Genomic DNA, 24,354 nt, shown 5'->3' on the forward strand with positions numbered 1-24,354 from the left:
CAGATTTGCAATGAGGGCAGAGATTTTGAGTTTTTGAAATCAAGTAGGACTTTGAAACACTTGTGGAGGATGCTCTTTTCCCAAAAATGGAAGAAGAAAAAATTGTCAAAGCAGAAGTGTAAAAAGTGGAAAGGGGATAAAGGACCAAGTCAACTTCAAGAATTTCAGTGCTTCATCAGCTCCTTTGGGCAGACGCAGGCACCAGCATCATCTGTGTGGGTGATTTTTATCACCAGACATGGTTTCCTATCCTAGGAATGGTTTCTTAATTTGGATTTTTGGAGTACTTACTTTTTTTTTTTTTTTTTTTTTTTAACAATGTGTGTTTTGACTCTTCATGTTAGATTTATGTAAAGGAAGTAAATCCCAAATTCCTAGTCTATTTGACTCTACCACTGTTTGCTGCGTGATACAGAAACATTAGAGGTTTTAACATTCCTTGAAATTTTATTGGAAGCAGAACTGTGTCAGGGACACAGATAGATGCTGTAAGTTTCTCTTTTTGGCAACCCTGCTTGCTTTGAATGAACCGAATGTCAGCTGGATTTCACAGCATGTATGATTTACAGTCTGTTTTATCAAGGCCTTAAATGTATGTCTTATCCTAGGCAGATGGGAAATACGCGGAGCACTGTGTTTGACCTGTATGCCTAAGGAAGGGAACTCCCCGATGGATCATGGCGTTAATGTTTACAGGACATTTCTTATTTTTAGCTTTAGTGGTGTTTGCTTTCTCTACTTTTGAGGAATCTGTGAGCAATTACTCTGACTGGGCAGTTTTCACAGATGATATAGATCAGTTTAAGACGCAGAAAGTGCAAGATTTCAAACCCAGTCACAAGCTGAAGAAAAGTATGCTTCATCCAAGTTTATATTTTGATGCTGGAGAAATCCAGGCAATGAGACAGAAGTCTCGTACAAGCCATTTGCATCTCTTTCGAGCTATCAGAAGTGCAGTAACAGTTATGCTGTCCAACCCCACATACTACCTACCTCCACCCAAGCATGCTGATTTTGCTGCCAAGTGGAATGAAATTTATGGTAACAATCTGCCTCCTTTAGCATTGTACTGTTTGTTAAGCCCAGAAGACAAAGTCGCCTTTGAGTTTATCTTGGAATACATGGACAGGATGGTTGGCTACAAAGACTGGCTAGTTGAGAATGCACCAGGGGATGAGGTTCCGGTTGGCCATTCCTTAACAGGTTTTGCCACCGCCTTTGACTTTTTATATAACTTACTAGATGATCATCGAAGACAAAAATACCTGGGAAAAATATGGGCTGTTACTGAGGAGATGTATGAGTATTCCAAGGTCCGTTCGTGGGGCAAACAACTTCTCCATAATCACCAGGCGACTAACATGGTAGCATTACTCACCGGGGCTTTGGTGACTGGGGTAGATAAAGGATCCAAAGCAAATATATGGAAACAAGTTGTAGTAGATGTGATGGAAAAGACCATGTTTCTGTTGAATCACATTGTTGATGGTTCTCTGGATGAAGGTGTGGCCTATGGAAGCTACACAGCTAAATCAGTCACACAGTATGTTTTTCTAGCCCAGCGCCATTTCAATATCAACAACTTGGATAATAACTGGTTAAAAATGCACTTTTGGTTCTATTATGCCACCCTTTTACCAGGCTTCCAAAGAACTGTGGGTATAGCAGATTCCAATTATAATTGGTTTTATGGTCCAGAGAGCCAGTTGGTGTTTTTGGATAAGTTTATCTTAAAGAATGGAGCTGGGAATTGGTTAGCTCAGCAAATTAGAAGGCACCGACCTAAGGATGGACCGATGGTCCCCTCCACTGCCCAGAGGTGGAGTACTCTTCACACTGAATTCATCTGGTATGATCCCCAGCTCACCCCACAGCCTCCTGCTGAATATGGTACTGCAAAAATGCACATATTCCCTAACTGGGGTGTTGTCACTTATGGAGCTGGGTTGCCAAATACACAGACCAATACATTTGTGTCTTTTAAATCTGGGAAGCTAGGGGGGCGAGCTGTGTATGACATAGTTCACTTTCAGCCATACTCCTGGATTGATGGGTGGAGAAGCTTTAACCCAGGACACGAACATCCAGATCAGAACTCATTTACTTTTGCCCCCAATGGGCAAGTATTTGTTTCTGAAGCTCTCTATGGACCCAAGCTGAGCCACCTTAACAATGTACTGGTGTTTGCTCCATCACCCACAAGCCAGTGTAATAAGCCCTGGGAAGGTCAACTGGGAGAATGTGCACAGTGGCTCAAGTGGACCGGTGAGGAGGCTGGTGATGCAGCAGGGGAAGTCATTACTGCCTCTCAACATGGAGAAATGATATTTGTGAGTGGGGAAGCGGTGTCTGCTTACTCTTCAGCAATGAAGCTGAAAAGTGTGTATCGTGCTTTGCTTCTCTTAAATTCTCAAACGTTGCTGGTTGTTGATCACGTTGAGAGGCAAGACAATTCCCCAATAAAATCTGTCAGTGCCTTCTTTCATAATCTGGACATCGATTTTAAGTACATCCCATATAGGTTTATGAACAGGTACAATGGCGCCATGATGGATGTGTGGGATGCACACTACAGAATGTTCTGGTTTGATCATCGTGGCAATAGTCCCATTGCTAGTATACAAGAGGCAGAGCAAGCTGCTGAATTTAAGAAACGGTGGACTCAGTTTGTTAATGTCACATTTCAGATGGAATCCACAATCACAAGAATTGCATATGTCTTTTATGGGCCATATGTCAATGTTTCCAGCTGCAGATTTATCGATAGTTCCAGTTCTGGACTTCAGATTTCTCTCAATGTCAATAATACTGAACATGTTGTTTCCATTGTAACCGACTACCATAACCTGAAGACAAGGTTCAATTACCTGGGTTTTGGTGGCTTTGCCAATGTGGCTGACCAGGGCCAGATAACCCGATTTGGTTTGGGCACTCAAGCAATAGCAAAGCCCATAAGACATGATAGGGTCATTTTCCCCTTTGGATTTAAATTTAATGTAGCAGTCGGATTGATTTTGTGCGTTAGCTTGGTGATTTTAACCTTTCAGTGGCGGTTTTACCTTTCTTTTAGAAAGCTAATGCGGTGGATCCTAATCCTTGTTATTGCCTTGTGGTTTATTGAGCTGCTGGATGTGTGGAGCACTTGCACTCAGCCCATCTGTGCAAAATGGGCAAGGACGGAGGCCGAGGCAAGCCTGAAGTCTTTGTCTTCCGAAGGGCACCACATCGATCTTCCCAACGTCGTCATTACCTCACTTCCTGGTTCGGGGGCTGAAATTCTCAAACAACTTTTTTTCAACAGTAGTGATTTTCTCTACATCAGAGTTCCTACAACCTACATCGATATTCCTGAAACTGAATTTGAAATTGACTCATTTGTAGACGCCTGTGAATGGAAGGCATCTGATATCCACAGTGTGCATTTCCGTTTGCTCCGAGGCTGGTTGCAGTCCTTAGTTCAAGACACGAAACTACATTTGCAAAACATCCATCTGCATGAACCCAGTAGGGGTAAACTGGCCCAATATTTTACAGCCAATAAGGACAGAAAAAGAAAATCGAAAAGGAGAGAGTCTTTGCCAGAACAAAGAAGTAGAATGAAAGGCACCTTTGATAGAGATGCTGAATATATTAGGGCTTTGAGGAGACACCTGGTCTATTACCCAACCGCACGTCCTGTGCTCAGCTTAAGCAGCGGGAGCTGGACCTTAAAGCTTCATTTTTTTCAGGAAGTTTTAGGAGCTTCTATGAGGGCATTGTACATAGTAAGGGACCCTCGGGCATGGATTTATTCAATGCTGTACAGTAGTAAACCAAGTCTCTACTCTTTGAAAAATGTACCAGAGCACTTAGCTAAATTGTTTAAAATAGAGGGAGGTAAAGGAAAATGTAACTTAAATTCAGGTTATGCTTTCGAATATGAATCGTTGAGGAAAGAATTATCAAAATCCAAGTCAAACGCAGTCTCCCTGTTGTCTCATTTGTGGCTGGCAAACACAGCAGCAGCCCTGAGAATAAATACAGATTTGCTGCCTACCAGCTACCAGCTGATCAAGTTTGAAGATATTGTACATTTTCCTCAGAAAACCACTGAAAGGATTTTTGCCTTTCTTGGAATACCTTTGTCTCCTGCTAGTTTAAACCAAATACTGTTTGCCACCTCCACAAACCTTTTCTATCTTCCCTACGAAGGGGAGATATCACCAACTAATACTAATGTTTGGAAACAAAACCTGCCTAGAGATGAAATTAAATTGATTGAGAACATCTGCTGGACACTGATGGAGCGTCTAGGATATCCAAAGTTTATGGATTAAATGCTGCAGGTCAGCAGAGATTTGCACTAATACTTCGCAACCTGGTTTGTGGATGTGAATTAACGAGAGTTTGTTTATTCTTGTACTATGTGCGTGTGTGTGTGCGTGTGCGCGTGTGTTCAGTTTGTTACTTGCACAGAGATTATTTTAAAAATAGGCACCATATTTGGTCTAGCAGGATTTATTTTTACATCACCGCTATCCCTGCCTTTGTTTCTGAATTTTTTTTTTTTTTTTCCTACCGAAACGTTCCTACTACAGAGGCATAGATAAAGTTATGTGATGGTGGTCGGGGGAGGTAGGAAGATTTTACAGGTTTTTGTCTAGCTGTCTCCCTCGTCTGTAACTGTGCTGATCTATCTTGGAACCTCAAACACTGCTAAAGGCCTTTCAATTGCTGCTTTGCCCAAGCATCTCTTCCTTTCAAGATGGACTACAAAAGTTCCTTATCTTTTTTAAAGGATCTTCTAACACATTTATCTTGCACCAAAAAAAAAAAAAAAAAGTTGTTTTTTTTTTTTTTTTTTGTATTTTTTTTTTTAACTGTATATAATGTTCAGTGTTATCACTGGGGAAATGGTGAAAGCTCCTATCAGAACTATAGGATTCCTTCTGGAAAAAATACAGATGGAAACACAGAATGAACATTTTTTTTGAGGTCAGCAACAGTGATCTCAAAAGCCTCCTTAAAGTTTTTTACTTAGAAGTAATAAAGAGTCAGTCTTTGAACAATCTGGGTGCCAAGGGCTGGTAGAGTATTTTAGACTTGCCTGTATGTTTAAAACTCTCTTTTCTCTTTCTTGCCTCCTTGAAGCTACAGCTGTTCCCATCACACCACTTGCACCGCACCATGTCCTTTCTGTCACTGTCATGCAGAACAGTCCGTGTTACTAATTGTTGAAGTCCCGACATTGGTGGGGATTTTTTTTCCCTGATGATTAATTTTGCATTAAAGCCTGACACTTAGAATCAAATTTCTTTTTGTGGAATTATCACTGCATGACTCAGAGAAAGCAATGCCACTGCTGCCAGTGTTTTTTTAGACTGGAAACAGAGTTGGAAAACTGCCTGACTTATCCTGCATCCCTTTGAATGAGTTTACAGACTGCCAGTGTCTGCAAAAGTTGAAGGCAAATGGGAGATGATGTCAGAGGCATCTGTTTCCTTTACCATCTGCATCTTATTATAAATGTAGTCGTCATAAAATGTGGTTCATTTTATTTTGGTAAGCTCTGAAATCAAAATGCCGTGCCATTATAAGCCAGTGCAGTAATTACAATGCATTGGATAAATACCATTACGCAGTGTCGAGACCTGATGAAAATCTCTGTACAGATTGCAGTCTTCCTGACGTTTCAGACTAGTTTCCTCAAGCTCTCGAACACTTGAGAGTCTGTCATTCTGACCTAGATAAAAGTGGTTCTTTCTCAGTAGTTTGTTATGTCAAAATGTGTCTCCAGAGTGATAAAGCTGTGGATATGTTACATTCCAGCTAAACCTAACGTGGCTGTCACTTCTCTTCCACTATAGCATGAATGCAGACCGCTCCTGTTCCCCTACATCTCCTTCCTTCCCACTGCTCTCCCTTTCTCTTCACAATGTCAAAATTAATGCAATCATATTGTATTAATATAGGTTGAGAGGGCAGCTGAAGACCTGAATCTACAGTTATTCTCAAGGAAGGTTATTCTACCTATCTCAGGGTTATCAACAACCATGTAAAAATTGCTCCATGGATGAGAACACTGTTTCCATTATTGGGCATAGTGTCAGTGTTTGCTTTCAATTCCCAGGATGTGTGATCTCAAATCAGATCAAATAAGGCTTTGGGTTGGCAGTAATAGCAGATCTGCTCAAGGTAAGAATTACAAATGTGTGCAGAACCCGTACCACTGCCTTTTAACTTTGCAGAAACACCCCCACGGGGAAGGAGGGAACCAGGTTGAGTATGGGGAGGAATCTGAGGAGAGGTGGGGAAAACAATAAAGAATAGCTGTGTGAATGATACGGGGGCATGTTATTGCTAGCTAAAGAAAGGGACAGATTCACCAAAATGTTCTTCACTGTGTGTCCTTTCACCCCCACACAGCAACACTAAGGTGAGGCTCCCTGGCACTGTCCTCGCCCACCTGCACCCCAAGGGAAAGTTTGCTGGAAGAGACCTCTATTTACAGATTTCCCACGTGAGGAATGTGATGGGTGAGGGATGACCCAGCCTTTGGATCTGCACGCAAATGTTCATGCTTGGGACCCCTTGCCTTATACTAATGCCTGAGGTGACCGGTGCCCAGAACATCCAGGTCCTGCATCCTTAGGGTGTTAGATCCAGAAAAATTCAAAAAGTCTCCACACTTAATTTTATTCTCACCATCTTGAAAATAATTAAAGGGATGATTGTCACTATGTGACACTTCTAAAGCAAACACCAGTCTTGAAATTAAAAAAAAAGACTTTACTCACGAGTAACAAATGCGGTGGTAATAATATATATGGTTCTCAAAAGTTAGAAATAATGCAAATTACTCACTTCGGATGAAAGAATAAGACCATATCCAGAACTGAGTTTACTGTAATGAATTCTGGAGAGAATAGGAAGTAGGAGACTCTCTTCAGGAAAAGCAAGATGAATTGATGAGTATGCCTAAATTTAATTGATAGAAACCTAAAGTGGCACAAGTTTTAAGCAAATAAGAATATGTACATATTAGGCAAGTACCTGTTAATAAAGGTTTTAAATTAAAAACAAAAACAAGCCCACATACATATTAGAACTAGACCCCAAATATTAAACCTTTGGTTGGCTGTCTTTTTAAACCAACAGAGAATTAGTAAATACCTGGCAAGAATGGGTGTTAAAACTCCCAGGCATGGCAGAGGACTTCCAAGAAACCTTCAGCAAATGTATTCAAAGAAGAAGCTGCCCTCCACCCACACCAGTGCATCTTAAACATTTTCCTTTTGTGGAAGTGTTGCATACTTTTGATTAACATTGTTTATCAGCACTTTCCGGTGCATCATCAAAGATCCTAGCCATTCTTGATATGTAAAGCATATCCAATTATGTGTGAGTAGACATTAGCAATGGTTTTAAAATCACTACATTTGATTGGCTTGATTAACTGATGATAATTAGAAAAATATTCACTGATTAATTTAGGAAAAAAATGTAAGTAGAAGGCAATATGTAATACCATTTCCAGAGGTAAGGATGCCTAATATAGAAGATATCAAGGAATTTAACATGTGGACTATTTACTGCTTATTTAAATGTGGCTAAAGTGTGCCTAATATATATATAAAATATCTGCTAAGGCAGTTTTTTCCATTACTTGATCAGTGTCATTCCCTTCATGTTGGCAGAAAAATTTAAATAATATGCTAAGAACTAAATGAATTTTTGCACAAAGGATGATAGGAACGTCAAGCAATGGATTCTAACGTTCTCTAACTTGTAGATGCTTGAGCTATAATTTACATGAGCTTTTGTTACATTTATTTCAAGTAACGTGTACATATTTAATTAATTCTGTTTCCAAATATAGGTTCAGCTAAGGCTTCCAAACGATAGAGGGTTTCATTTTTTGTGTTTGTTTTGTTTTTCACACTTACCCAATTATTCAGTGAAGAAAAGATAGACTGAGATCATAAACTAGCGTATTGGAACTATGTGTATAACAAGACTCCACTACTAGTAAATGAAAAGCTAAAGGCAACTTGGCTATGGTTGGGATAATTTTCTAATAACTCTCTTTAGACCTTTGGGTGACTGTGAGGATTTTATGTGGAGCTGAGAAGGCAGGGACTTGAAACAGGGCACATTGAATACTGAAATTCAGCCTCAGAATTTCAGCCACAAAACTTTTACCTTTCAGTGATGGTGCTTAATCCCAGCTCTGTCTCTGTCTTTGACTCATTGCATTCTTTATACATCACCCCAGTTACTAAATAGCAAGAGCATCCCTGTACTATGCACATGTGCTCTACATTTGTCCCTGCTGCTATTGGTAAGATCTTCATGCTGCATATGTTACTCATGAAAAAGATTACCTGAGACATTTTGAGTTTGGTGCACAGGACTGGCATGGAACTTTTTATTTTTTATTTTATTTTTTTAAAGAAGGGTCTTTAGCAAATGGATCTCTGATGTGCTCCTCATTGAGCCATAGGATTTTAGGTCTCCTAAAATCCTCACAACAACTTTACATGGTACTTCTTTTACAAATAAATTTGAAACCCTTATCATCTCTATAGGAAATCTAGTTTTTTTGCAAGGGAAATTTTAGTGGATATACAGTTTATCAGTTCATTTATTCACTATACCTTTTGGGTATCTATCTTCTGGATCCTTTTTTTTTTTTTTTTTTTTAATCTTATGGATCCTGATCAGTGTGAGGGAAAAACAGAAAAATCAGTTGACTATGTTCCTGCTGTGTGAGGAATTGGCAGTCTTTACAGACTTCAAAGCTAATAGGAATTCACCAAGAAGTCGACAAGGGGGAACATGCCAGCTAATAGGAATTCACCAAGAAGTCGACAAGGGGAACATGGTGGGGTGATGACCACCAGAGGAAAGACACTAAATAGTTGTTTTTCAGTAGACCTGGTTTCTTTATTTCTGAAACGGTGGTTGTGAGGAAAGGAGTCATTTACTGAGAGGAAGTTATGACTGGTAAACTTGGATGAAGATCATCACTTTTTTTTTTTTTTCCTAAATTAGGTTTTGGCTCTGGCCGTCATAGGACATCCCATCAATGAGTAGCTTTTCCAAAAGACCAGTGTCAATAGAACAAAACCAGCACTCGCTCTTTCCCCATTCCCACTCACTCAACCAACACTATTCACAACAAAGAAATTTGGTTGTAGGTGAGTATCAAGAGACACTCTGAAAAGAATGTGTGAATGAGGTCTGACTGGTGTGTGTGTGCAGATCATTCTAGTAATGGCAGTAAGAAGGAGAACACCATGTTCTTCATCCAGAGTCCAACTGGCCAATAGCATCTTTTCCTGTTCCTCCTCTCCCAGTGCTTCCAGACCCACATTGCTAGGTACAGCTATCAATACTGGGAATGCAAAAGTGAACAAAACCTGTGGCGCTGACAGTCTAGTGGGGATTAGAAAGAAACACATTCTTATTTTGCATTTCACAATGTTTCTAGTTCAAAGGAGTCTGCAGCAAATGGGAGTGCATACTTGTGTCAAATCTGTGGCTAACAATCTAATATACTCAGGTGGAATTCATTTAAGGAAAAAAATCTGGTCTTTCCTACGTCATGTAAATAATACCAGTAGGAAGGGAGGAAAAGAGAAAGAAGGAAGGAAGGAATGAATGAACTTAGAGCACAGAAAGTAAGGTACACAGGAGAATACTCCTATAACAATTGTGTTAATTCTATGAACTATTTAAAAATCTCTTTGAAATCTTTTTTTTTCTTTGTCTTTGAAATCTTATTGTAGGTAAACCTTGAGAAAAATGATAAAGTATAATTTCAGCAAATCTTTTTCATAATACACAATTACCCTTTCTGTTTTATTTCTTTAAACTATTTTTGTATTGTGCACTCTTAAGATCAAATGTAATTTTTTGAAGTATATTAGCTAACACTGATGTTGAATTTTACTTATATGTTTCAGGTTTTCAAATGTCAGAGATATGTGATGTTTTATCTTATGTCATCTTCCTCTCTCTTTGGGATATACACATTGTTCTTAATGGTTTAAGGAAGCAAACTTTCACACACATGCATCACCTGCGCTGCTCTTCATTCATATTATTTTTTCTTTTCGGAAACGGATTGAGCTCCCAGTCACTGTCACTTGCCTCACTTAGGATGTGAGCACTAGAAACTCTTCAATCCCTACATTAAAATCTGGCACCCCTCTGTACACAATGCATAACACACTTCTTATTTATTGCATGATGCAAATAATTCTCTAAACCCTTATTGTACTACAGTGAAAGAATATTGCCCATTTTTTTCTGGTATTTATTTATTATTTTAATTATGTATTCATTTATTCCTTCACTTTGTTCCAAAAGATTAATTTTATTGTAGATTGGTTTAAAGTACATGAGATTTTAAAATATGGCTATTTTAACTATATTACGCCTTTTTAATCTGATGCTTAATGTCATATTTCACAAAATTTTGAAGGGGAGATTTATTCATGTGTAAAAAAACACAGTATGACCAACAAGTGATGAAATTGCTTTCGTAAGATACCTATACAAAGATAAGTGAATATAAAGAATGCAGTTAATAAAAGTCAGATGTTTTTACTTTTCATTATCAGACATTAACCTGAGCCCTGTGGCTATTTCAATGCTAACAGTGCACAGCATGCTTACAGTGGGTTTTTGAGCACCAACAAACTGTGGCTACTTCTCCAGATTTACTAAAATAAACTGAATTGCACACACATTCAATTTGTCTTCTACCCACCACTAATTATAAAACTATCAAAAAAATGCCATTGTGGAACACATGAGTAGAAAGGTACCTGCTTGTGCACACACGTGCCCACTTGGCAGAGTTGCATTACCATAGGAGGCCTACGGTCTTCTCTGAATAACTAGCAGACAACTCCTGGGGGTCTTCCACAGGCTGTTTGTACCTTCCCCCCATTTCCTTGCTTAATTTGAAGGAGGCCATTTCTGTTAAAATGTTACATTTATATAACACTTTTATATATTATATGAGCTTTGAAATCAGAAAAAAAAAAAAAAACCCTGAATACAAACCCTAGGTCAGTAAGTACTGACCAGCTGTGAGGTTTGGGGCAACTTTCCTAATTTTAAGTCTCCATTACCCCTCTGTAAAACTTCCCTAGAGTCGATGCATGGATTAAATAAAACCACATGTAAAAAATCATGGAACAGTTCTTGTTTCCTCTTTGTGCTCACCTACAATTCTCTGGTCTTTTATGTTTTAGTTTAGTATTTAAATTATCCTCTATTTTACCATAGTATTGAACATATCAATTGAGTCAAAGGAACATAAAATCACACTTACACAATTAATGCATTAATTGAAAGCAGTGCTTTATGTTCCCATTTCAAGAAAAAAAAATATTGCAACTTTCACTAAGTTCAGCTTCCATGTCTTTGTCCTTTCCAGAGCCACAGGTCTTTTGCTATTTTTTTTTCCAGAGCATATCATATACTGAGTTTCATTGAGATAGAGACCATTTTGAATTTAATTGTGATGCTATGGAAATCGTATTTCATATCACAAGTGCCATTTGTGTAACACTAAGCATAAATTATGCCTATACCTTCATTCAACAGATACTTAATTGTGATCTTCTGTATTGTAACCATTGTATTTTTTCCATTTTATTTTTTCCACTTACTATGAAGTGAGCATGAAAGCTAAGGTATTTAAGACTATGTGGGAATATCACTCCAAACAAAGATTGCATCAATATATACAATTATTTGATCTGTGAAGAATATTTTTCTGTTAAATCACATGTCATTTGCACATATTCTTCGGCTGGGGTAAAATTCTACAGTTTCTTATCCTATAGTTGATTCTTGGTAAGTTTGGATGCTTTCTGACTTCCATGGCTATATATGGGGACCCAAGAGTAAATTCCAGAGTCTCTAGCCAGAAACTCAGCCTTCCAACAACGAGTGCAAAAGAGAATGCCCGTCTGTATTAGGTCCAACTGCTGCAGACCTATGGTAGTAGGATTCATACCATTGATAGAAATTCTGTTCCCTGATGATTTTCCTTTGGTATTGCTCTCTACATTCTTACTAGGTGTGGTTCACTATATATATTAGAAATTACTACTGTGTTGATACTTTTTTCCTTTGTTAGATATTTTTCTTTTAATTTGAGAACTGGGGAGAGAGAGAGAGAGAGAGAGAGAGAGAGAATGCACACGAGTGGTAGGGAGGGGGAAAAGCAGACTCCTTGCTCAGCAAGGAGCCCCACGTGCGGCTCGATCCCAGGACCCGGGAATCATGACCTGAGTGGAAGGCAGACATTTAACCAATTGAGCCACCCAGGTGCCCCTATTATGCTGATTCTTTCACATGCCAACTCTACTTCCCTCATTTATCAATCTGTAGATATTATGGGTATTCAAAATAGGTTACAGTAATATGTTGACATTGAAAAGTTGTGTTGACCCTATCTGGGAAGTCAGAAGCCCTCCTCTATGATATTGATAAGTTTCTGTGGCCAGAGGTAGAACTTAAGAGTGAGAATTTATATACTCACATATTCTACATTATGGTACAAAGCATATTTGAGGGACGCCTGGGTGGCTTAGTAGTTGAGCGTCTGCCTTTGGCTGAGGGCCTGAACCCGGGGCCTGGGATCAAGTCCTCCATGGGGCTCCCTGTGGGGAGCCTGCTTCTCCTCCTGCCTATGTCTCTGCCTCTTTCTCTCTCTCTGTGTCTCTCATGAACAAATAAATAAAATATTTTTTAAAAAAGCATGTTTGATACAAAAGAAATTAATAGAATGAATAAAAGTATGACTGTCACCCCACAATTTATGCTAGAGGCTAAGCCTTCCATCTGATCTTCCATTATCACCTCCTGCTGCTCCGGACAGTGATCCCAGAGGGGACATCTATCCTGAGTTTCTGTTTACTATTTCCTTGCTTTTCTTTATAGCTTCACATATGTGTCTGTCCTTGTCAACATAATGTATACTTTTGCATGGTTTCAAACATTATGTACACAGGAACATACTACATATATTTTTATGCAACTTGCTTTTCTTTCCTCAAAATCTAGTGTGTCTACTGCATTTTGATGTTCGTAGGTGAAGACCACTTATTTCCAACATGGTGGTGTCCCATTATATGAATATGCCATTATCTAAACATGCCATACTTTATCTTCTATCTTGCTCGACTTGGGAAATATCCACATATTGCGTGTAAAAATTGTGTATGTTCTGTAATGTACCTGTGTAAGAATATTGTTACTGTGTTTTGTTTGTACCCCACTGCCACTCCAACCTTCTTCCTGGTTGTGTGTGTGTGTGTGTGTGTGTGTGTGTGTGTGTGTGTGTGTGTGTGTTTAGGACTGAAAGAACATCCTCAACTATTTTAGATGATGCCAAGTTAGTATTTTTTTAGATGATCCTTACAAACTGACACTCTAGCCATTATAAGAAAGTTTCCATTGCTTTATATTTTCTCCTATATTTGACATTTTCACACCTTTTAAATATTTTCCCATCTGATACAATGAAAAGGAGTCACATTTTTCTTTTCTGGATGTGGAAAGATGAAGCTGGGATTGAAAGGTGTCACATTTTTGTTTTATTTGCAGTCCTTTGATTATTAATGACATATAGCACATGCACCCTGGTGTGTGTGTGGGTACACACATATATAGTACTCCTTTCTATTTCCATTTGTGTTTCTTCTTTTGTGAAATGAAATCCATGTTCATGTCTTCCATCCATTTTTCTATCGAGTTCATTCTTTTTTCTTACTGATTCATTGGAGTTTACCATATATTAATAATACTAATCCTTTTTTGGTTGTATGTATTGTGAATAGCTTTTCTGTTTATAGTCTCATGATCCTTGTACTATAACTTTTGGGATGTGTTTCGATACCCAGATGTTCTTCATATGAATGTAAGTGAATGTCAGTGTTTTTTCCTTTATTATTTATACCCTTTTTGCATCGCATTAAAGAATCTTCTCTAGGGTCTTAGCAAAGAAAATGTTCTCCCCAATTTTATTCTGAGCATTTTTATTGTTTAATCATTGTCTATTGCTGCAAAACAATATTACCACAAATATAATGGCTTAAAACAATACATTTACTGTCTCAGTTTCTGTGCTGTGGGTCAGGGATCCAGGCATGGCTTACCTGGCTCTTCCCTCTGGGCCCCTCACAGAACTGTAAGCAAGGTGCTGCCTAGGATGGGGCTCTCACTCGGAACTCACCCTGGGAAGCTGGCTTCTGAGCCCACACTGGTCTTGGCAGGAATCAGTTTCTTGTGGGTTGTTGGACTAAAAGCCTCAGTGCTTTTCTGGCTGTTGGCTGGAGATCATCCTCAGTCATTTACCATATGGGGTTATCCATATGTCAGTTTCCTTCACAAAAGACAGGATGAGAGAGAATCAGTAGAAAACGTGCTAACCATGTAGCATATTCATGGAAGCAACACCTAATCAAGTTTGGTTAGAAGCCAAATCACAGGTCCCACCCACAGCCAAGGAAAATGGCATGGATACCAGGAGCTGTAATAATTGGGGGACATTTTAGAATCCATTTGCCACAGATTTTGTCTTTTATATTTAAATATTTAATCTGCTTCCATTAATCGTTGTGTTTATTCTGAGGGTTTTTTCCCCCCTGTATGAGTAAACTGCTGTCCTAGACTGAAAAGATTGAAACACTTTTTTTTTTCCCCACACCATCTACCATCCCTACCACATATCAGGTCCTTATGTTTTGTGTCAGTCTATTTCTGAGTTCTCTACTTCATTCTGCTGGCAAATTTGATTATGCCAATGATAATACCACACTGTCTTAATTACTATTGTCTTTTTGTTAGCCTGGAATCTGGCAAGACAAGTCTTTTTATTTTCTCTTCCCTCCACATACATTTTAGAATTAATTTGCACAGTTCCTCAAAACAAACAAGAACAATACATGTTCATTGTAAATGCATTACATCAGTTTTGGAGAATTCACCTCTTAATTAGTCCCTATCCAGGAGCAGATATTTCCCCTTTATATAATACTACATTTGTTAATCTTTTGATAGATTTCAGTCTGAGCACTTTATATATTGTTACTGCAGTGGATGATATTTGTTTTTAATTATCAATTATAACTGATACTAGTACGTAGAAAATGCAGTTGATTTTTGTGTATTTCTATTGTATCAGGGACATTATTAAATCTTATTACTAATTTAATAATTTATCTGTAAATTCTTTCAAAATTCTTACATAGAGGGTTGCATAATGTGTAATTATAACATCTGATAACTTTTTAATGTCATTACTGCATTTGTTGGGGTTCCTATAAAATACTAAAAGGATGTAGTCATAGTGAATATTCGTGTACTGTTCCTAATGTGAACGGAGTGGTTTTGCATTTCACCAGTGAGCAAACGGATGCTGTGTGTGTTCCGTGGATTCACCTTATCACTGTGTGGTATTCCCTTCTGTTCCTATTTTGAGAAATGACCTTTTATCATCAGTGCATGATTGAGATTTATTCAATGATTTTGGCATTTATTTTGATAGCCATATGTTTCTTTGCCTTTATCTATTAATGTAGTACAATACGTGAACATTTTTTTTCGTATGAGATTAAACCAAACTGGATTTGCAAGGATAAACCCAGCTTGGGAATGATTTGTTATATTTCTATATGTTGCTGGATTGAGTTTGTTAATATTTAACTTAGGATGTTGACATCAGCACTTGTAATTGTGATTTTCTCATACTCTTCTTACCTAATTTTGAAGTCAACTTACTTGTCACATAAAATAAATTGAGGACGTTCTATTTTTGTATTCTCTGGAAGAGTTTGTGTAAGAATGAAATGATCTAATATGAAGAATATTAGGACTCATTTGTAAAAACCACCTGGTCATTGTGTTTTATTTGTAGAAACATTTTAACCGTGTATACAATTGTATTGATGGTTGTAGGCTTGTTTTATTGAGGTCATGTGTTTATTTTGAAACCTATTTTGGACAAAAGAATTTGTCTTTTTAATGTTCACGTATATTGACCTAAATTTGCTCAAAATGCATTCTGCTGTCTCTTTCTAATTATCCAACCACACAAATTTTTTCCATCCCTAGTAAGTGTGCCTTATTTCTTTTTGTTCCTTTATCAAGGTTTGCCCTTTATTTAAGCCTTTTCAAAGACTAACTTTTGGCTGTTTTTGTTCCTCTTACTATTTTATATTTATCTGATATTGCACAATTTTGGCTCTTGATCTTACATATTCCCTTCAAACTATTTTAGTTATTTTCTCTAATTTGCTGTTTTGTTGTGCTTTGTATGTTTAATTATATGCCCTCCCTTTTTTTTGTCAATGCCCAACACCCCAAAACCACTGGGAACAAAGGGGGTTTATTGTTTATTACAATAAAAAGGATCGATATAGTACACCTTTGCCCTAAGTTAGCTGTTGTTGGGAAGTGGGGTAATTCAATGATTGGGTGTCTGAATAAATCTTTCTAGAAAGGGGGAAAATTAGAGGCTAAATCTGTAATTGGTTAAGAAGTAGTTGTCACTCCTATTATTAGAAGAGAGGGATATGTAGAGTATTCTGTGGCTTGGAAAATAGTCATGTTTTCTCTGTCTCCAAACACAGTTATGGAGTGGTCTTGTTTGTGTCTTGATCCATCTCAGTCACAGAGTTGCTCTGTTCTTTGAAATAATTTATGATCAGTGGAGGACAGCAGACTGATGGCAACAGGCCAGCTTCTGGATGTTAAGAACTATTTTTTTAAGCCTCATTTAAAAATATTTATTCTTTTCATTATGTTAATCCAAGGCTACCAATTTACCTGGAAAGTCATGTTGGTTGTAGTCACACATTTTAATGTGTAGTTTTAACCTTATCCTTTCTAAGTGTTTTCTCAATCCCACTGTTATCTCTTATACGACCATGTGTTTTCTTATATTTATAGAGTTTCTCTATAAAAACTGTCACTTTTTATCTTCAGTACATTGCAGTCAGAAACTATGAACTGAATGGCACCAATTTTGTCAAATGTAAGGCTCTCTGCCTGGATATGGATTGATATCTGGTAAAAAGTTTTTTTCTGGTTAATTTTTATAAAAATGCTATATGGGTTGTATAAAATTAGTGGATATTCTCCACTTGTTGGGTAAGGTGTTCTGAAAATCTGCTGGCTATCATGTGACAATTTTCTTATTCAAACACATGTATCCATATGAGTTTTTCCCAATCTTTCAACTACTATAAAAGCTTTATGTCATTAAAGGCATATGCATGCTATATTTAGTATTTATTATAAATTTTGTAAATAGAGCCTTAATGAGACTCTTTTCTAGCATTGCTTTTGGCTTAAACAATGCTTTTTGGATGATACTAGATTACAAACTTCCCCTTTGTTTATATTAGCCTATCATGTAATATTTTAAAAAGATTTTATTTATTTATACATGAGAGACACAGAGAGAGAGAGAGAGTGTGTGTGTGTGTGTGTGAGAGAGAGAGAGAGGCAGAGACACAGGCAGAGGGAGAAGCAGGCTCCATGCAAGGAGCCGGATGTGGGACTCCATCCTGGGTCTCCAGGGTCGGTCCTGGGCTGAAGGCAGCGCTAAACCGCTGAGCCACAAGAGCTGCCCTTTATCATGTAGTTTTTATCTTGATGTTTTAAAACATTTTTGGCCTTTATTTATGTATTTATGTTTGTAGATTTTGAAAGAGAGCGTGGAGGGAGGGGAGGAGGGAGAAGAAGAGAGAGAATCTTAGACGAGCTCCATGCCCACACCCCAGGCAGGGCTTATCTCAGAGTCCTGAGATCATGACCTGAGCTGAAACCAAGAGTCAGATGCCTAACTGCCACCCAGGCCGGCCAGAATTATGCTTTTAAAATACATCTTGTAAACAGAATGTAATTGGATATTTATTCCTTTCTAAAATCATTATTTTTGTTATTTGAAGTGTTTGATTTCATTGTGATTATTCATATGCTTGGATTTATTTATAATAATTTGTATGTACTTTATACCTCTATTTACTATATTCCTTTTTTAATTTTCTTCTTTCTTGAATTATTTTGAAATAATTGTTCCTCTCCTCCCTTTTACTGGTTTGGAAGCAATGCATCCCATTTCTATTATTTTGAGGGTTATAGAAAAATGAAAAGTAAATATTACTATTTTGTATACCCAGTATTTGTTTATACTTATCCATAATTTACTTTTTTCTAGTCCATCTTTCAGTTTTTCATCTATATCTATTTTTTCTATTTTAAGTATATTTTAATATTTTCTCAATTTTTGTTGGCCTAAAATTTGTCTTCTTTTGTCACTCACTCTCATGGGTTTGTTGTGGGTACAGTTCTAGGTTAACAGCACTTTGAATCCATTATCCCACTTAGTTATTTGGCTACTTCTGTTTTCTTTGTGACATAGGTAGCAAGGTTGATGGCTGAGAATGAAATGGGGGAAGAGGTATTGCAGGTTGGAGGCGAGTAGTCATCTAGGAGATGAGAGTGTCAGGAGGGCAGGAGGGAAAGTGTTGCACCATTGCCTGAAGCTCTCAGGGCCTCCTTGACGGGAATGGCTCTGCATTTAGACTCAGTTTCTCCCAGCCTTCTTCAGCTCACCCATGCAAGTGGCAGAAAGCTTCATTGACCAGAAAGTGGCAGCTTCACTGTGAGGTGACAGGATAAAAGAATGTGAGGTGAGGGGTGTGGGGAAGATGGATTGTAGGGGGACTTATGAGGAAATGAGATTTAGGACACAATTAAAAGGACCCTAGATTCTGGTGGCACCAGAGATTTTTGTCAGGGACACAGTCACTGGTAAGGTAGGAAGCAATGCTTTAAGAGTGAGATCCTTGGTACTGAGATTATTGAGACATTGAAATTACTGCTTATAATAAAATCTAGGGCACCTTCAAACCAGGCATGAGGAGAGCAAAAGAGAGCATAGCCAGCACTTTAATGAAGTTCAAAGAACAAATGCCTTCTGGAGTTAGTCAAGTTATAGTGGGGACAAGAGAGGAAAAGGCATGTGCCGAGGAGACATGGGGAATAAGGAGGATTTTATTACTGGTTGAGTTCCTGAGTGCACAGCACAAAGTTTTCAGGAGCTGGAGAAGGGTCGGAAATAGTTTTGAATAGTGTCCCTTGGTTTTACAGTGTAACCAAAGAGGAAAAATGTCATAGTCCTGGGATTGTTGGAGTAAACAGCAGCAAATAGGTATTAAGGGCATAACGAATTTGATTATGATGGTCTCAAGGCAGATGATGATAAGGGACCTGTGAGGTTAGGGGTGGAAGCTGAGAAATAGTCTGGTGCAGATAACAGAAAACAGGGGCTTACTATATACAGATTTCTTTTCCTCCTGTATAATAGACATCTGTAGAGAATGCAACAGCTGGCGATTGTAATCCTGAGGTAATCGGGGACACAGTTTCTTTCACCATAGCATGCCACGTCACCATCTTTAGCAGGTGCATTTTCAAGATGGCGTCATGAGCCAAGAAGGGTAGAAGAGCTCAGTTCAGAAAAGAAAAGATAAACATCCCCCCTGATGTCTTCATCCTAAAAGGTCTTTACAAAAAGAGCCTTGTAAAGGCTTGTGAAGCCTTCTGCTTCTGAGCTGTAATTTTGGTAGAAAATAACAATTTCTAGAATTACTTGGGAAAATTTAAAAACATGGCAGTGCAGAGGCTTTAACCTCCCCAGGTTCATTTTCCCTTGGCCTGGAATGATTGGAGGTATCTATATTTTACAAAATGCTCTCCCTCCAGGGGATTCCACTGTGTAGCCAAGGATTGAGATCTACTGAATTAAGCAGATAATTACAGTTATAATTACAGCTGTTTCTTCTTTATCACGGGAGTCATATATTATAAGCTTAATACAAACACTGAATTAGTGGATACCACCCCATTACTCCTAGGGAAAACACAGGATTATGTTCCTTTGGTCCTCTGGTCACTACTTTTTTACCAACCAATCAACCCATAACCTTGTTTTATGTATATTTCTGTTTAAAGACACCTTATTTAACATGTATCAATAATTCATTATCACGTTGAACTCACAGCCAACAGCTCTGAAACTGATGCCTGGACAGAGCTGCTCTGAACTCATTTTCTCTGTGAGGTACATCACAGCCTTCTTGTGTGGAGAAGCAGCACTTCTTTCATCCTGCTTCCAAATTCTAAATGGCAAAATCACCAACCCAAAGCCCCGCAAATGTGAAAACTCTGGCACAAAAACCGACCCTGAAGAGCACCCTCATTTACAGGAGGGGAGCTGAGACAAGGCATGGCTCCACTCTGTTGAGCCTCAGCTGGGCACGGGGGAGGCAGGCTGACTCAGATTTTTGGTCCTTCTGTGCTTATCCACCTAGGACACGTGTCATTATTGTTGATTTGGGGGCTACCGAGGAAGTTTTGGGGATGAGGCAAGTTTGCCAAGACAATCTACAAATGCCAAGCATCGACTGTATGTCAAGTTCATTTCTCTCCTAATCTGACTCTCTGATCTTTCAGGGATCTCTGCCTTGAAAAATAGCTTCGGCGGCCACCCCGCATCTGTGCACCTGAGTGGTCCTGCCTCACTTGAACTTCACCAGAGATTCTGGCTGCCTCTGTGTTTCTAGAACTCAGGAACATGTTTGGCTCTATCTTACCCTTTTCTTCATTTTCAGCTCTTTTTATGAGTAGTACTCTTTATTCTCAAGGAGGCACTGAGAGGGGAGTTCTGATTTTTTTAAAATGTATTCTTTAAAGAAAATTTTGAAAATGTAGAAAAATTTGAAGAACACTGAAAACCCCCCTCTGAGAAATAGCTGTTATTCACATTTAACCATGGCCTTTTACTTTCAGGTTTATAAAGATAAAGTGTTCTGAACTGGTACCTAACCTGAATCCAGTTTTCAATTAACAAAGTAAATGTAGGCCCAGTAATATTAGTTCTAAATATTGACCTAATTGCTAATTTCTTTAGGTATATTTCAAGTTTATCGTTTCCCATGGCTTCTTTTTTTTTAAGATTTTATTTATTTATTCATGAAAGACACACAGAGAGAGGCAGAGACACAGGCAGAGAGAGAAGCAGGCTCCATGCAGGGAGCCACTCTGGTGCCCCTCTCCCCGGCTTTCTAAAGTCATTGGTGTCAGGGCATCCAATTCAGTAATTAGAGGGTGAAGCATGTTGTGCATGATAGGAACCCAAGTGCCCTAAAATATGTTTCAGATGCATTAATGATAGCAGTGTAAACACAGGCATTTCAAATGACAAAGAGGAAAGAATTGTTCCTATAATATGGGCGAAGAGGGTAGGACTAACTAATCATGGTATCAAAGACAAAAAGAAGATAAAAGACCAAGAGATCTGCATGAATATTTTTAAATCTCAAACATGATTTCACTAGAAGCAAGTAAAGATTTAAATTCTTTCATGTAGAAAAAGACTTGTTTATCTGTAGGCAAAAAATGAGGATTGCAACTTTAAAAGACAGGTTAAAAATGATAAAACATTGCATAAAGCACATAATATGTTTCACCAATTCCGAGTACAAATTCTTTTTCTTTTCTTTTCTTTTCTTTTCTTTTCTTTTCTTTTCTTTTCTTTCTTTTCTTTTTTCTTTTCTTTTCTCTTCTTTCTTTCTTTCTTTCTTTTCTTTCTTTCTTTCCAATTCATATCTTAAACTTTGAATTATTTCCCCTTAGGGCCTCTCCTCCCACTACTAAATAAATGGGGGAAAAAAGAAATACAGGAAAAAAAATTCTTATAGTTCCTTGGGATTTAATCAAAAGGTTTCAGGACTACTTCCAAGCATAAAATGAAGAAAGAGGTATAATCCCATGTGACCAAAACTTTCCCTGCTTCTCACCAGTATAAAGTGTCATTGTAGACGACTGGTCCTGCTCAACTCAACAAACGACACTTGTCTACAGGGATGTGCTTACTGTTTCTGTGCAGTTCATATTTGCTGACCCATGCACAAAAAGCCAGTTCATGTTATCTTTCTTTCTTTTTTTTTTTTCTTAATTATATTTTCAAAAGTACAACCTACTGGACCACTGCTCTTGGGTCTGAAAAGCTGCCTACATTAGGTACATATTATGCAGAAACCTCCTCAACCCCGGAAAAAAAATGCACTTCTGTGGAGCCTGAATTACCAGCCTAAAATCCCCTCTCTAGGTAATCTCATTTCTGGTATTTTCTTGTCCTTTTCTGCTCACACAGTAGTTTTGGGGGTCATGCTGAACCAAATATCAAGGTCTCTCTACTTTCAAGTTTTGAGAAAGAAGGATTGGTATAGGTCACTGCGTTTTCACAAATGTCCTGGATCCTTCAATAGAGAAATCAGCAGTCATCATAGTGACTGCTTGCTGTCCCAAACCACAAGTGAGAGACTTACTTCTCTCAACTCACAGAAGTTTCCTTGTTTCAGGCAAATAGGCACCAATTTGTGTTAACACTATGGTTGTGTTAAAACTGTGTTTCTTTTATTTCTTGATAAATACAGTCTGGGAATAGAATGCATCTTCTGCCTGGATAAAGAGAAACTCAGAAAGTCAAAAAATACAGCTGACCAAGAAATATTGACACCATCAATGCCATTATTAATTATATAAATTCAAATTAAGAAGGAATCAATATTATATCATAGTTTATAGTGCATCAAAAAGAACACTAAATTTTGGTGTATATAGCAAAAAGTAAATCATTGGCTACTACTTTGGTAATATAAGTGTATATTCTTTATTAAAAACAACTTGGCTGTTTGCCAGATATTTTAAAGATCTCTTTCACCACCACATATTTCCTTTTGGCCCAGAATTCCCATTTCAAGCATCTTATTCCATAGGAAAACAAAAAAGAAGCAAATATGAAAGATGTATATATAAGGATATTCATTACAAGTACCCTTTATTATATCATGACATTGAAACTTCCTAAAGGGGCAAGAAAAATCAATGAAGATATACAGTAGCTTATAAGATAAATCCTTGTGATACTTTTTTGTTAATTGTGGAACAACTATAAAAGAATTATTTTAATATTGGGTAAATTTATATCTATATATTAGACTGAACTATGTCAAATGATCATTTTAATAGGTCAACAATGATTAAATATAAGTAATTTTAAATTATTCAATCTAATGTTTATTTTCATTTATGTATGACTTATCTATATAGTCATTTTATACACACACACTTCTGAGTTATTATGGGTCAAATGTTACCACTGGTTACCTTTGGGTATTGATATTTCAGATGAGTTTTTTTTTTTATTTTTTTATGCTTATCTGTGCTGTTATTAGAATAATTGCTTTATAATAATGGAAGGAATTAATTAAGAACTTAAAAAAAACATCAAAATAATCCCCCCAGAATGTATTCTCAGAGGATTAAATGTAAAATTTAGAAACTGAGTTAAAATAGCTATTAAGCAAATGAATAATTGTTCATTCTCAAACGTTATGAAAACAACTTGAAATCGGACTTTTTGTCCCAAAACAATAAATTATTTTTAAAATAGATGACTTTGTTTTTTAAATAAAATAAGTGTTTTTACATACTGCTGCTGTTCACAGAATTTCCATGAATAATAAAAGGCAATAGATATTAAAAGCCTAAAAAATATGAATAGACTTTCATTCAACACTTCCAGCTCAAATTAAGTTCCAGATAAATCTACTTCATTAATTTAAAACATAATTCAGAGGACATAATTTAAAGCTTAATTAGACTTATTTTGTGAAGTCCTCTTTTTCTGTGTGAAGTTCCCTTTTTATAATTTATAGAAATAAAAACATATTTAATTTCTTCTTTCTTTCTTGTTTTTCTTTCCTTTTTCTTCCTCTTTTCCTTTAATGACCATTTATGAAATAACAACTATGACTAGGTAAAGTGAAAGATTCATAGGGACATGATTCAGATTATTCCAGGAAATAGCTAAAAAAATAAAATGGCCAGAGAAAACCCACCCCAATTCCTAGCCTTCTAATGGTCAATAGTAAGCAGAGTAAGCAGTCAGCACCAAACTTTGAAAATGAACTGGTGACTGTGTTTTAAGGTATTGTGAATGAAAAAATAAGAGATAAAAAATATTGTTGTAAACCACATAACTCCTGATTTATTGTTTGGTATTCTGTTCTTAGGGTAGGATTCACCACCTAGTGTCCTAGTTTTCATCTTAGACCAGATGGTGATGACAATGAATGTGATGGTGGCAAATTGTCTTAAGAGACACTTTTTAATTCTGAGTATTCTTTGTCACTCTTGCCTTTGAGAGGAGTATACCACAGCCGACTCAGACACGGCTGGGAATAAATGGTTGACCCTTAGAATTTTTTATTC

At 37.4% G+C, this 24,354-nt stretch overlaps 1 protein-coding gene across 1 annotated transcript; it reads left to right on the plus strand.

The window, feature by feature from the left end:
- The first annotated feature begins 305 nt into the window (after positions 1–305).
- On the plus strand, positions 306–18,073 carry LOC129514567 (dermatan-sulfate epimerase-like protein). Its single transcript, XM_055333245.1, has one exon. The coding sequence runs from the start codon at positions 678–680 to the stop codon at positions 4,314–4,316; it is 3,639 nt and encodes a 1,212-aa protein (XP_055189220.1). The 5' UTR covers positions 306–677; the 3' UTR covers positions 4,317–18,073.
- The last annotated feature ends 6,281 nt before the right edge of the window (positions 18,074–24,354 follow it).

The sequence above is a fragment of the Nyctereutes procyonoides genome, unplaced genomic scaffold (genome assembly GCF_905146905.1).
Source record: "Nyctereutes procyonoides isolate TBG_1078 unplaced genomic scaffold, NYPRO_anot_genome, whole genome shotgun sequence".
Lineage (NCBI taxonomy): Eukaryota > Metazoa > Chordata > Mammalia > Carnivora > Canidae > Nyctereutes > Nyctereutes procyonoides.